Genomic DNA, 14,301 nt, shown 5'->3' on the forward strand with positions numbered 1-14,301 from the left:
CCAGGGGCAGCCTCTGCCCTGGGAGCCCAGCTTGTGCTGTAGTGTCAGAGAGAAGGGAGAGGGAGCAGGAATAGCAGATGAGCTGGAGCAGGATACAGCTGCATTACCAAGGAATTTGGCTGCTATTGGACCTGGCTGAATGGGGAGAGAGGGGATATGTTCTGCTTTTCTGTTACAGGCATGATATATTTGTCACCTTAGTTTTTTTCTCAGTACAGTGGCTGTTAGTTTTGGTGAAACTGTCAAATAATCTCCTTTGACATTCATTGCAGGGACCTCAGTAGGAATCGGATCCATCGGATCCACAAGGGAGCTTTCATCACTGTTGGAGCTCTTCTTAACCTGTAAGTAGGCTGTTCTGTGCAGTCACCTCCTCTCTCTAGCATTCAGCTGCTGAGATAGTATATGTTTTCACCTTAAAAGTGATGTGTTCATCATCTGTTTAATATCTGCGAATCAGGAAGGCTCCTGCTAGCTGAACACCTGCAGGGCACACTTCTTTGGAGTGCCTGCTGCACTGACAGGCATTTCCAGACCACAGCCTCCTATGATAAAGCCCTTCCCTACTTCAGTGAAATGTGTGCCAGAGGGTCTTCAAACTTACTTTGTAACACGGTGTTAATATTCACATTGCAGAGACCTGAGTTTCAATGAGCTCAGTTCAGTTCCAGCTGAAGGACTGAGTGGCCTGAACCAGCTCAAACTCACAGGCAATTCTGAGCTGAAAGAAGCTTTGGCAGCCAAGAACTTCGCCAAGCTGCGGTATGTTGGTAAAGAACACCCCAGGGTGCTGGCAGTGCCCAGCAGTGTTTTTTGGGATTTTTAAATATTTTTCCTCCACCACTCTTCAGGCAAGATATCATCTGGTTTGAGAGTAGTGCTTTGGGTGGATTTCCATTTGTTACTGAGCTGAGCACATCTGTCTTTCACAGTGAGGAAAACAGGAGCAGACAGGCAGGTCTCTGATTACATAATCACCATGCTTTATATGTATTTTCTTGGAGGCAAATGATAAGAATAAAAATAATCATTCAAATGGAAACCTGTAATTGATTTTTGTGGGAGATGGATCAGACAGTGATGAACTGTTTCCCATTTTACAAAGATCTTTCTGCACATTAAGAAGAAGTAATCTGATATTCCTCCTAAATATTTTCAAGAAGAGAATTCAGGATAGTTGATATTGTAGTCCTGAGTGAAAAAAAATTAAGATTCTGGTCTGCTATTCCCTCATTGTTTATGTGGTTTTTTTAGAACTCTGTGTGAAGATGTACTACTTCTCTGCCAGAATAACAGTATGTACCATTTCTGCCAAACGCACAAAAAATGCAAATCTTATTTTGGTATCGCAGAATGAAGAGTGAGAAGGAAAGAAGTAACACGAGGTTGTGGTCATCTGGGAATTAACTTTCTTAGAAAACAGTTACTCTTCAATTAGGTTGCTTAATTATTTTTCAGTTTAATTTCTGCAGCAATGCCACAAACTAACCCTGATCAGAATTTGGTTTGTATGTGGAGTAGAAAGAATAGTAGAGAGCTAAACATCACAACACATTTGTACTTCTCACTTGTATACATCACCTGCCCTTGATCTTAGTGCAAGAGTTCATTAGAAATGGTTATACCGGATCCAGTTTGAAACAGCTTTTATCAGCCACCGTGAGAAAAAGAAGATTTGAGCTTAGCACTCAAGTGTGCTACTGAAATATTTTTAATAAGTGGTAGTCTTAACTTTAGTTACAAAGTTTAATGGTCTTCCTTGTCCTGCCTGTATTTCAGGTCACTCTCTGTACCATATGCTTATCAGTGCTGTGCATTTTGGGGTTGTGATTCTTATCTAAACTCCAATGCTGAAGATTCCAGTCACCAAGATCAAGGTGCCTTGGTGGATCATGAGAAGGGTAAATGTTTTATGTACTTAACCAGCAGTATTGTTTTGTACCAGGCTAGTATAACAGTGTGTGTTGCCTTTCAATAAGGGAATAGGAAAAATATAAGTCTTTATAGGGAAACCAAAGAGGTTTCTCAAAGTGCTTAGCAATTGTTTACAAATCAGCAGTGCTATGTTCCTTCTTAATATGTGAAAGATGTGCTGGACACTGTAAGACATGCCTGTCTGAAAAAAAAAAAGGCAATTAACAAAAAAGTCAAACTGCAGGTATTGCTTCTGTTAGGCTGAAACACTGAGAACAATAAAAGCATTTCTGTTCAGATGGGACTTGTCCTTCCCCTGACTACTTCAGGATCCACAGATCCTTCCCCACTGATCAAAGATGTTGCTTTGTTACAAAGCTTTGTGAGCAACAATTTCTGCACTGAGCATCTGACCTTATGTGGCAAACCAGAACCAGTTCACTTGTCACAAGGCTCAGGTGTCAGTGAACTACTTCCATCCTAGGCAGCTTTACTGCCATTTCACTTATTTTTCTTCCTGCAACTAATATGTTTTTTCACTTTTACAGCTAATGCAGATATTGTAAGAAATGAGAAAAATGAGGAATTGGGACAGACTATTATTCACTGTACACCAGCAACAGGTAAATCTTATCATGTGCTTTAGTCACACTGAACTTCAGGCATGGTGTTATGCAAAGGGTTGAGTGCAGAATTAGATCTTTCATTCCTGGTAGTCATTCTGTACACAGAAGATTAAATTCTCCAGTGCTTTCAGTGAAACTTGATTTGATGTCAGTGTTGTTTTGGATGAGCAATCACAAAGATCTGACTCAGCTTTAGATACATATCCCTTCATTGGAGAACTGTGCTGGGAAAAATACCAAAATTTCTTTCCATAAGCAGAATAGTCAAGACTAATGCTTATATTTGGAGTCTGCTAATGCACTGCCTCCTAATTCTGCCTTATTTTTCCAAGGAGATGTCTGAAGCAGACTGTGTCAATGCTCATCTGTTTCAGTGAGAGTTCAGCCTGTGCTTTAAAAGCTTAACTCAAACTGCTGTCTGTCAGTGGTGGTTTTAAGGAAGCTTGATGTATTTCCAGGAGAGAGGATAAGGAGCAGCCATGTGATCTGTTCCCCAGCCCTGCTGTAGCTGCATTAACTGAGAGCAGAGGGCTGTTACAAGCAGCTGGAGCAGGCAGCAGCATCTTAAACTGCTCAAGACACTTGTGTAGTGAATAGTCTTATTGGCATACCAGATTTACTCCAAGTCAGGCTTGAACAGTCCAGGAGTGTTGCAAGTCTTTGATCTTGCAGTGAATATTTTCATTCTAGGCAGCTTTGTTTCTGCCCTTCTGTTTCTCTTACTCAAACTGCCAGTTTCTGTACATGGTTCCACTCAGCTCCTGAAGCAGTTGCTGTGGTGCCTCTTGCTTTCTGCCTTTGCCTGTCCAGAGGATTCCTTCTCTACAGCTTGTACCCTTTTGTCTGCACAAACAGGAACATACAATATGTTTCCAATGAAGTTACTCTGGGGTGAGCAGGAGTTTTCCAAGTCTTACTTCTTTCTCTTCTCCTAACTACTGTTTTATGTTAGGAAAACCTGTTTATCTTTTGAGCTAGCTCTGGCTTTAATATCCAGAATACCATAAGGATTTCTTCATCACAGCCAAAAAAACCCTGTAATCAGAAAGTCAAATATATTAATGTAATTGTACGTAATCTGAAAGTTAATTTGTTAAAGGTGCTTATTTACTTTTGATCTCCTGTTTCCAGAGTGAGAATTGAGATGGTGTGTTAAATTTTTAAAGTCTTTAGCTCTTTCTTTTTGTCCATGCCAGAAATGCTGTAGTAGGTCTAAAAGAAAGAGCTTGTTCTACAAGTTCACAGTTTGCCTTGTTTTTCACCCGTCCCTCTCGTAATAACAAGTTTGTGTCATGCTGCTGTCTGGTCATAGGATACTCCACCCACCATGTCAGTTCTGAATCACTGCTCAGCCTGTAGATCCACTTTACATTTTGCCTAAAGAATGGATTGCTGAGCAGTGGTGCTCAAGGAGCTCAAGTTTGCTGAAATATGCTTCCAAGCATGAATTTTTTTCCCCCTCCCAGCACGGGTTGGGAATATTAGCGTGAGAGGAGGGAAACTTTTAACCCAAAGTATTTGGGAGAAAGGCAGGAAAGGGTACTGGTTTTATTTGTCTAAAGTACAACTACTAGAAAAATGGCTTCAAATTGACTTTTGGAAGCACAGAATTGACATCTTAAAATTTCATAAGTAGGAAGTTGCTTTCATTTTTAAGTAGATCAGCTTAGTAGGTTATTGTTGTGTCAGTTATTGTGTTGTTGTTAATTATTCTGTCATTGATGTTTTACTTGGGAATACCTGCTAAAAAGGGGTTTTACTTCTGGTTTTCTGATAATTCAGTGGGCTTCATTATTTTCTGCCCAAAAAAATGAAGCTTGATCATTTAAACAAACAAAAATATTTATTTTTTTTCCCTTGTCAGTTCATTAATTTCTGGAAGTTGCTTTAGGCCTTGGGAGATCTTTGCACTGACATTGAATCATTCTTGGCAGTTCTGTTCCTGCCCACAGCAGGGAGGGGTTGTCCTTCCCTTTCCCCTGCCTGGAGGAAAGGCATGTGCAGCACAGAGCCAGCCCTCAGTCACAGGCTGACTCCAGCTCAGAAGCTCCAGCCTTTGCAGTCTGGCATTTTTCATTAGCTCCCTCAGCTGCAGGGAGGGATCCTGAGCTGCTGTGCTAAGGACAATTAGAGGTGCCTGATGGGGATGTAGGAGAGGTTAAATTCTTCTAATTGTTACTTAAAATCAGTAGGATTTCCCTATGGAATAAATGGCAGATAGGGGGATGAGAAGGTTATGCAATAGTCGTGGCCTTTGTTGCTTGTCTTGTCTCCTATTATTTTGTTTGTTGGAAATTTTTATTATGTAAGGTGTTTTAAGGAGAAGAAAATAATTTTCTCATATGACTCTTCAAGCTCACAGTGCCTTTCAGTAGCGAGGCTGGGGGGACAGGGCTTGTGGTAAATTCATGTTCCTATTAAAGCTGCTTAAATTGAATTTGTCTGCTGTTCTACAAATGTTTCCCTGTCACCAGAAGTTACTCCAGAAGGCATGTTTGTGAATAATTTTTTGACAGAACATGTTCCTTCTAAAAAATTCTTTTCCCTTACAAGGGGATTATGAACATTGACTTTTATATTTTTGTCCAACCTTTTCTATGAAGTATGAAATGTACATAAAATAAAAAAGTATTTAGGTCACACTATGAAAAGCTATTTTGAATAGCTAAAAGGTAATTAAGTTTGTTTAGCTAGCTTGTTTATACAAAACGTTCTCAAGTGACCATTCACTGCAGTAATTATTATTTCAGGCATAATTAATTAGTAAATAACTTCAGCAGAATAGGCTACTTTCAGCTGACCTATTTAGCACTCCAGCTGTATATTCTACTCATGAATTAATGAGGAGTACACTTCTAAGACCTTTTCAAAATCTTGCTTATTAAGGCAGAATTTTTTTCCTCAATTGGTTGTCCTTCTGTTTGTTTTTTGTTTTCTTCTAGGTGCTTTTAAGCCTTGTGAATATTTATTGGGCAGCTGGATGATTCGCCTTACTGTCTGGTTTATTTTTTTGGTTGCTTTGTTCTTCAACCTGCTTGTCTTGTTAACAATATTTGCATCCTGTACTACATTGCCATCTTCCAAACTGTTTATAAGCCTGATTTCTGTCTCTAACTTATTTATGGGAGTCTATACCGGTATTTTAACTTTCTTGGATGCTGTATCTTGGGGAAGATTTGCTGAATTTGGCATATGGTGGGAGACTGGCAGTGGTTGCAGAATTGCTGGGTTTCTTGCAGTTTTTTCATCAGAAAGTGCCATTTTTTTCCTGATGTTGGCAGCTGTTGAACGGAGCTTGTCTGCCAAGGAATTTATTAAAAAGGGGAAAAGCAATCGCCAAAAACAATTTCAAATTGCAGCATTTTTTGCTTTCCTGTGCGCTCTGGTAGCGGGCTGCTTGCCACTTTTTTATAAAGCAGAGTACTCAGCATCACCCCTTTGCTTGCCCTTCCCCACCGGAGAAACACCTTTGTTAGGTTTCACAGTAACTCTGGTGCTGCTGAATTCACTAGCGTTTTTGCTGATGGCTGTCATCTACACTAAGCTCTATTGCAACTTGGAGAAGGAGGATCTCTCCGAGAACTCCCAGTCCAGCACGATTAAGCATGTCGCTTGGCTGATCTTCACCAACTGCATCTTCTTCTGTCCTGTTGCATTCTTCTCCTTTGCACCGCTGATCACGGCCATTTCTATCAGCCCTGAAATCATGAAGTCTGTCACTTTGATATTTTTCCCGTTGCCTGCTTGCCTGAACCCAGTCCTGTACGTGTTCTTCAACCCGAAGTTCAAGGAGGACTGGAAGCTGCTGAGGCGCCGCCTGAGCAGGAGGAGCGGGGCAGCGGCGATGGCCGCCGGTGCGCAAGGGGACGCGGCGCAGGACTTGTACTACGACTGCGGCATCTACTCCCACTTGCAGGGCGGTAACGTGGCTCTGTGTGAATGCTGCGAGTCGCTCCTGCTGTCCAAGCCCGTGCCCTGTAAACATTTGATGAAGTCCCAGAGCTGCCCCGCGCTGGCGGTGGTGCCGTGCCCGAGGCCGGATGGCTCCTGGTCAGACTGCGGCACGCCGTCCGCCCACTCGGACTACGTGGACGAGGACGACTCCTTCGTGTCGGACAGCTCGGACCAAGTGCAGGCCTGCGGCCGTGCCTGCTTCTACCAAAGCAGGGGCTTTCCCCTGGTGCGTTACGCCTACAACATACCGAGAATCAAAGACTGAGGAGGCTTTCTGCCCTCAGCTGTTCCAATAAAGAGGTATCGTGTTTCGCAGACTGTCGCCTGCTTTGACCTTTCGAGCAGGAAGCACTTTTGTAATTGTTATTTAGTGTCATTTGTAAAGAAGGGAAGTGGGCGGTAACTTCTTGAGCCATACATTTTAAAAAAAATTAAATAAATCAATTGCCCTGACTGTAAATAATTGGTAAACCAAAATTGTTACCCAATATTTTTACTCTTTTCACACAATAGATGTTTCTTTTATACAGTTTTTACATGCTAATGGAGTGTTTCCACATCATATTGCAGTTGTACTTTGCTTCTTCTGGTGGTGAGGTAAGTTCTGGTGATTTTTTTTTCCCCCTGAGAAAGCACAATATAAAGGACAGCTGTTTAATATTATAGAAATTATTTTTAAATGTGACTTTTCTATAATTAAGCAAAAAAATCTATTGCTAGCTTTGTATATTATATTCAGCATTGAATCTCAGGATGCATTTTATTGCAGGGCCAAAAAAGGGATTAATTCTCCCATATGTAACTGTGACAGCAATATCAGAATACTGTGTTTGTTTTGTATTTTAGCTCATGTTCAATTTTTTTAAAAAGTTTGTTGCAGTAAAGTACTTGTAATCCAGTACTCTGTAGATTTATTGGAATAACAATATTAACAGCTGTCAGGAGCAGTAGGGTTAAACACATTTTTCCAGTGATGGTGCATCACTTCAGGTGAACCACAGCAAGTTTGTTCAGTATTAGGAGTCGAGTCACAGCCTTGGCAGGAGTGTGGGGTGACAGCAGACTGGCCCTGTGCACAGCTTGTGTCTGTGCCATCCAGGCTGGCCAGTGCTCTGCAGCCTGCTCAGTGTCACAGCACTCCAGGAATGATAGAGTGAGACTTCAGGAAAGGGAGAGAAAATGCAACGCAATTTGGCACTGAAAAAGAAAGCATTTTTCCAATTACTTTACTGACAGTGAAGTACACTGTGCAAAGTCACTGATTTTCACCTAAATCAGTGCAGTCTTTTTAAAGCATTAAACTTCTGAGACCCAAATTTAAGTACAACCAGTGATCATTTTTTCTATTTAGTTTGAAGTATGATCAATACAATTTAATAATGCATGATTAAGTAATTATGTAAGGTTTTTGGACGATACACTAGATCAAGAATAAATCCACTGCCATCCCAGTTACTCTGGAGAAATTCTTGTTAAGATCTAAAGCTAGATTGCTGTTTTGAGAATTAAACTGTACATACTGTTCATACAATGAATTTTTATCTTTGTATTGTAAGTTATTTGATAGAACCCATGATGGGAAATGTGGCTTCAGTTCATTTTGTTAATTAAAGCTACCTCCTAAACAATAGTGGCTGCCAGTAGCAGAATGTTTAAAATGTGGTTTATGTACTTTTTTCCTTGTAAATAGATGTGGTTGTATATTGTCACTATAATAAAAACAGGATCCTTGTATATCAAAATCATGTAGTTTGTACAAAGTATGGGAGGAATATTTACTGTATGCTGTTAATTTTGTAAGCCAAAACATTCAAGTGTAAAAAGGGAAGAAAACCATCCAAGAGTTTTTAATTCTTACATTTACACTCATTAATATTACATCTGCAATTAGCATGGAATGTTACACTGAAAGCAAATAAAGGGTACATGAATACCTATGGTTATTTATCTCTGTTTTTCAAAAGTTAAAGCTGAAAACAGTGCACATGTAAAATTGTTGAGTATAAATTACGTCTCCTCTGCTCTTGTGAAGCAGATGTGAAAGTTTCAGGAAAGAACTGCTGGAAAAACAACAAAGTTGCCAGTTTACCAGTGGGTTTATGATTTCAGAATAATGCTGACTGTTGGCTTGCAAAAGGTTAAAAACCTTAAGTGAAGTGTTAGCCTTCTTATGAAGCAATCTCTTGATTAAAGGTATTTTGTATTGTGTTTGAGTGGAATGTTTTTAGTATGTTTTGAATAATCATACAGATTGATTTTTATATTTATACTGTGTAATGTTGAAAACTGGCGGTTTTTTAAGCCATCACTGTAAAAGAGTCACAGTTTGTCCCACGTTCCCTCTGTTGGCCAACCTGTCAAAGGTAATAAGAATGCTTCTCAGGAAAGACTGTAAATGTCAGCTGCTATTTATAATCAGTGGGGAAGGGAATCCTGCCACAAAGCTTCCAGAAAGCCTGTGGTGTTTTTAGTGTTCTTATGTACGGATTTATTTCTTCTGTTCTACAAGTGAGCCTTTGCTGCCGTGCTGTGTACAGAGGAGATGTGATCCATTTGAAGCTCTGGTATTTCACTGCATCTCAGGATGTTTTTGGAGTTCAGTTATCCTAGCAATTAACTCTTCAATGCAGTCAGCCCAGTGCCTTGCAGCACACGCTGGTGGAGGGGAAGGAGTATGAGCAGCAGCTCCTGCAGCCAGCCTGTTCAGCAGCAGTGCTGCAAACCTGCCTCTCTCAACCTGACCGTGGAGGATGGCCACAGGAGAATCCAGACAGATGCAGGTAACAAATGCCAACTTCCTTTGTGCCTTTGCTGGTCAGGCTGATCTCAGGCCAGGGCACAGTGTGGTGTTCAGGTGTTCTCATCCACTTGCTGCTGCTCCAAAAGCAATGTCAAATACATGGGGACGGCTTGCCTTAAAGCTGTTCTGTGTTAACAACGTGTGGGATTTTTGTTACCTGTGTACCAGTGGCTTTCTGAGCTGTCACCTCAGCAGTCTCATCAGGTGGGTAAAGCTTCCTAATTTCAGTTTTCAGACTAAAACAAGTGAAACCTCAAGTTGCACCCTTCTGGGGTGCCCACAGAAAATGCCTCCTCTGGTTTTCTAGAGTCTAAAGCTAGCTGAAACTGTTCTTACAGGTGCAGTGTCACATATCTTGTCTCTGGACCTCTACAGCTGCTATACTGAGCTCCAGTGCTGGATTTAGCAGTCAAACAGGCTTTGCTGTTGACTTTAAACGAAAAACACGGGGCAAGGAGAACATTTTGTTGTTGTTTTTCTTCGTTATCTTATGCTGTTGGGAGGAAGCAACTTTTTGCAGGGAGATGGTCACAAATAAAATTGCCAAATGTATTCCTTATTTTTCCCCCATTATGAGCAATGTCTTAGAGATGGCTATTAGCCTGCTCTGTGGCAACATGCTGGTGAGAGCTCTTTGTTTGAAATTGAGCTTTTTCATTCTCTTATAAAAATAATGCATCTGCTTTGCAACTTTTTGATCTAGATGCCTTTTGCCTTTTTTAGCTGTATTTCCTGTAGAATTTCCTGTTTATTTGTGATTTTACTCAGAAATTTCAAACTTACACAAAGATACTTCAGTAATTCTTTTCACTTTGATTACTATTTTTAAGCCTTCAGTTTAATTTACAGGGTAATATTTTTAATTAAAAGCACAATGCACAGTTTGTTTTATATGTGCTCTCAATAATTTTAATTACACAAATGCTTTTGATCTTTTAATGTTAGCATAAGTTAATATTCTTAGCCGGAGTTTTTTCAATATTACCTTTCACATATTGTACAGTAGAGTCTGATTTAACACTAAGGTTCAGTTGAAGATGATTCAGTAAGTAAGGAAATGGATTCTGCAATGGGATAACATATCACTGTACAGACTGCTGTTTTCTGTACTCTTGTGTACTGTAAGAACTTGGAAGGTGAATGGACATATTTCATACCTTGCACTTTTGGCACTACTCCAGTACAAAGTAACAGTGTAGGTTTCCCCTAAGAAATACTAGTTAGTGGCCACTGTGGTGTTTGCTATAGGGAGCTAATTTTGATTTGAGGGTAACAAAATACGAAGTGCCTCACTGGTTTCCAGTAACAAAAGCATAACCTATGTTCTGAAAATTCCATCCCAAAAATGAATCTATTAGCAACTGATGCTTTTTAAAAGAGAGACTTTATGGAGAACTATAAACTAGCTAAAGAAGTGAAGGCTGTTGAAAAGCAGGAGGGCTGTGGTCTCCAGCTAGCATAAAACAGCTGGGTTGAATGGGAATCCTGCTAGTGATTGACAAAGATGTGATTTTAACCTAAACGTGTTGCATAGAGCTCTTGCACATTCCCCCAGACAAGAGGAATTCCCATCTGGAGGCTCTGTCCCTTTAAAGCAGAGGCTTCCACATCTGCAGGCAGCAGAACCTGGGCTGGGACTGGCGGTGTGTACAGTGCACTGCAAGGATGAGAATACATCATACCGTGGAGGAAAGTGAGGCAATCCAGGACCTCTCAGGTTTCACAGCCTCTAATCAAGCAGAACTACACATCCAGGCACAAAAATAGCCAGCAGACAAGTACAGGCAGTGTTCCTTGAGCTCTGACATGGAGGGTGAGCCAAGTAGCTTTCTCCCTTGCTCCTGTGCCTGCCACAGTGTTTTTCCTTATGCTGGAAAATCTGAAGACTTAAGGACACCTGAATTCAACTATATTTGGTTCAAATTTTCTACTTTTTTCAAGGTTGCAAGTAAAATAGTCTTTTTTTCAAGCCTAAAGCTTGATGTCTAAGCCTCTTTTTCTCCATACATTTAGTATTTTTTTCTGTTTTCATTATTTTTATGCCTCTGTGTTCCTTAATGTCTAGTGGGGAATTAGACATGACATGTACAAGCAAACTGATCTCATTCTTTTCATTAAACCTGGCTAGTGTTCATCAAGTTGAACTGAGAAGTTCCCTTCTGGCTCTTGTCTTTTCAGAGACTGAGTTCATCAGATTACAGTTGAATTTCTAAAACTGAATGATTTCAGAAACAAGAGTTGGCAAGTCAAGGTGCGTAGTGATTCAGAGTAGTTGATTTGTGTCTAGAATATAGACCTTTTCTATGTCTTTTATCTAAGGAATTGCTTTCTTGATATTGTTATGAGTAAAATGTTTTTTTTTTAAATACTGTGGGTGGCTATTGGGGAATACTTCTGAGAAATTTGTCACGAGCATTTGGTTGTTCAGACATGCTGATTGGCATGAGCATGCAGACAAAGTATGGGTCTGTGAACACATCTTGCTAGTTGCACTCTGAATTTTCTTGCTGTTGCTAGATAGCTCTAAGTGCTTATTCTATAGGCTGTGACAGTGAGCTAGCACTGAAAGACTGAATGTAGTTTTGGTAGTTTCTTTAGTGAGAAATTGGGATGATTTTGCACATTGGTATCAACTGTAGGCGTGTGTGTATTTATTCAATTCATTCAGTTGTTTGTGGCAACTTCTGTTCTTCATTGTGGCAGTTTGATTTTGCCTATGGGTCTTAGCAGTGTTCGCATGTAATTCTTGCCAGGGCAGCTGCTTCTAGCATTCAGTTCACAGAATTAAGGTTTTGCATCCTTGCAGCATGCCATTTATCTTATCAGTCCTTCTGTGGCCATAGAAGTTGTGTACTGAAGCTGCAGGATTGTTGTTTCAATGCTTTTTAACAAAATTACATTATTTGGGCTCATACCTTTCCTGTGTTAACTAGGGCACAGTGGCTGTGGAGCTGGTTTGACAAGTTGGGCACAATGGTAAGCAAGATAGTAACAATATTATGTTTTCACATCTCTTCAGAGCTGGAGTGCTTCTGCCATTCCAGCAACAATGCTTTAATTTCCCAAAGGGTCACCTGGTTTTTGCCACCCTCCCTATGGGCAGTCTTGATGCATAAACTCCTCTAGCTTGTCCCAGTGCTAAGGTTTGTTAATATAAGCTGTTTGCCCAATATTGCTCTGGCATCCTGAGAAATTCTCATATTCGGTATAACAGGATAGGAAGGGACTAGACAAGCTCAAATGTTTATGTTTGGCAAAGTTGCTGCTGCCTCGCCTTGAGACATCCATTTCCCAGTTTCTGGCCATTCCTGGTGATGTGGGCCTCCATGAGAAGTGAGAGATGCTCAGTGCAGCAAGTTCCAGAATTCCTCAATTCACCGAGACAACCTGGGACTTTTCATTTTTCCTATTAATTTATGATTGTTGCCACTCTACACTGTGAGATGGGCTTTAAGGCCAGGCAAGGTTTTCAAGCCTTGCTGAGATGTTTTGAAATTACTTTGGTCTGCAGCCTGTTGAAATACCTGAGGCTTTCCTGCTTGCCATGACATGGATATTTGCTCACAGTGCCTGGGTAGCCATGGAGTGAACAACTTTTATGGTGCTTTTATTTCTCAGCTGAGTGCAGCATGTATACAAAAGTGCCTGTAAAACCATAGGTGGTTTGTGTTGAACAAAGCTAAGGCATTGGATTGTGTAACTTGTATCTTAAGAATTCAGACCAGTTTCAAATTTTCTTCTTGTTGTAACTTTACTCGGCCTGAAATTTAGATTCTAGTGATACTCTGTTGTCTGCAGTATTTGAATCATCAAATTATTTCAACAGGTATAATTTGTTTGTGAGATACTGTGGCCAATCATACTTGATTCTTTATTTTATGATAATCATAGAATAACAATCAACAATCTACCACAATTGGATGGAGTTATTGAAGCATCATGAGCATCAATTTGGTGCATAGTGATGTATTCAGTGTTCTGGGGGTGCTTAGATGAGAGCTGTATTCAGGTCCTTTTTGTGTTTTTCAGCTTGCTGGAAAACAATTCTGTATTATTATTTGGTGATCAGCAGTGCAATAACATGTGTTCTTTTCTTACAGGAGCCATAATGTTATTTCTCCAGCCTGTCAAAAGTGCAGTTCCTTGTGAAATGGTAAGCCAAATGCAGAAGCTCCACCGCTGAAGGGGGACATCCCAAATTCCTGCCACCTCTGCCTCTGAGTCTGTGTTCCTGTTGCTTGCCTGGCTTTGGCCTCAGCAGTTGTCTGATGCACCCTGAGCTTCAGCTTGCTCAGACCACAAGTTGTTTGGGTGAATATTTTTCTTTAGTAAGGTTTTGTGTGTCAATGAAGGGTCCAAAGAGCAAGAGGGAGGGAGAAGTACGTGCTCCTGAGAGACAGGAGAGATGCAGCCTGTTTGTCAGAGAAATTACAGATTTGGGTGCCTGTCAGTCTGCAGCCCAAGCACCAAACATCCCCACTTAAAATCTTCAAATACGACCATTTTGGGCATCTTTTAGGACTGTTAATGATGGTGTTGAGATGTTTCCTCCCTCGGAGCATTATTTTTGCTGGTATCTAGGTGCACATAATGGTTGTGTAGATTTGATGACCTTTTTGTATCACTCAGCTACTGAAATTCAATTGTTACGTCAAGTCAATTGCCTCAGATGTCACAACTGATTTTCCTGATTGAGAGAAGCATTTCTAATGCTGTTTCCCATTTTTCAACTTGCCTATCCAATTAAAAATACATTTCTTGTTAAACTTACGTGAAGAATCTCCACAAGAACAATTAATACAGCAGCCAAATTTCCACTAATTTTCAAACTTCTATATCTCATGTTAATGTCAGTAATGCTTCTGCTTAGTCAGCCACAGCAAAATCAGTCAAAGTTTTATAAAAATTTATCAACTGCTGATCAGCAGTTATCTCCTTGGTTGATGAAATTCGAAGGTAATGGAAAGCTTTGGTTGTGCAAATGTTTATTGCTGCTGATCCTGCTTA

The 14,301-nt window shown here is 40.4% G+C and overlaps 1 protein-coding gene across 2 annotated transcripts in view; it reads left to right on the top strand.

The window, feature by feature from the left end:
* Window positions 1–8,427, top strand: part of LGR4 (leucine rich repeat containing G protein-coupled receptor 4) — an 80,322-nt gene extending 71,895 nt beyond the window's left edge. For both annotated transcript variants that reach the window (XM_064426066.1, XM_064426067.1), the window contains exons 14-18: window positions 273–344; window positions 637–762; window positions 1,780–1,901; window positions 2,463–2,537; window positions 5,483–8,427. In XM_064426066.1, the coding sequence (XP_064282136.1) occupies window positions 273–344; window positions 637–762; window positions 1,780–1,901; window positions 2,463–2,537; window positions 5,483–6,759 (1,672 nt within the window). In that variant the 3' untranslated portion in view covers window positions 6,760–8,427. The remainder of the gene's footprint in view (window positions 1–272; window positions 345–636; window positions 763–1,779; window positions 1,902–2,462; window positions 2,538–5,482) is intronic.
* The last annotated feature ends 5,874 nt before the right edge of the window (window positions 8,428–14,301 follow it).

Source organism: Passer domesticus, chromosome 6, assembly GCF_036417665.1.
Source record: "Passer domesticus isolate bPasDom1 chromosome 6, bPasDom1.hap1, whole genome shotgun sequence".
Classification (NCBI taxonomy): domain Eukaryota; kingdom Metazoa; phylum Chordata; class Aves; order Passeriformes; family Passeridae; genus Passer; species Passer domesticus.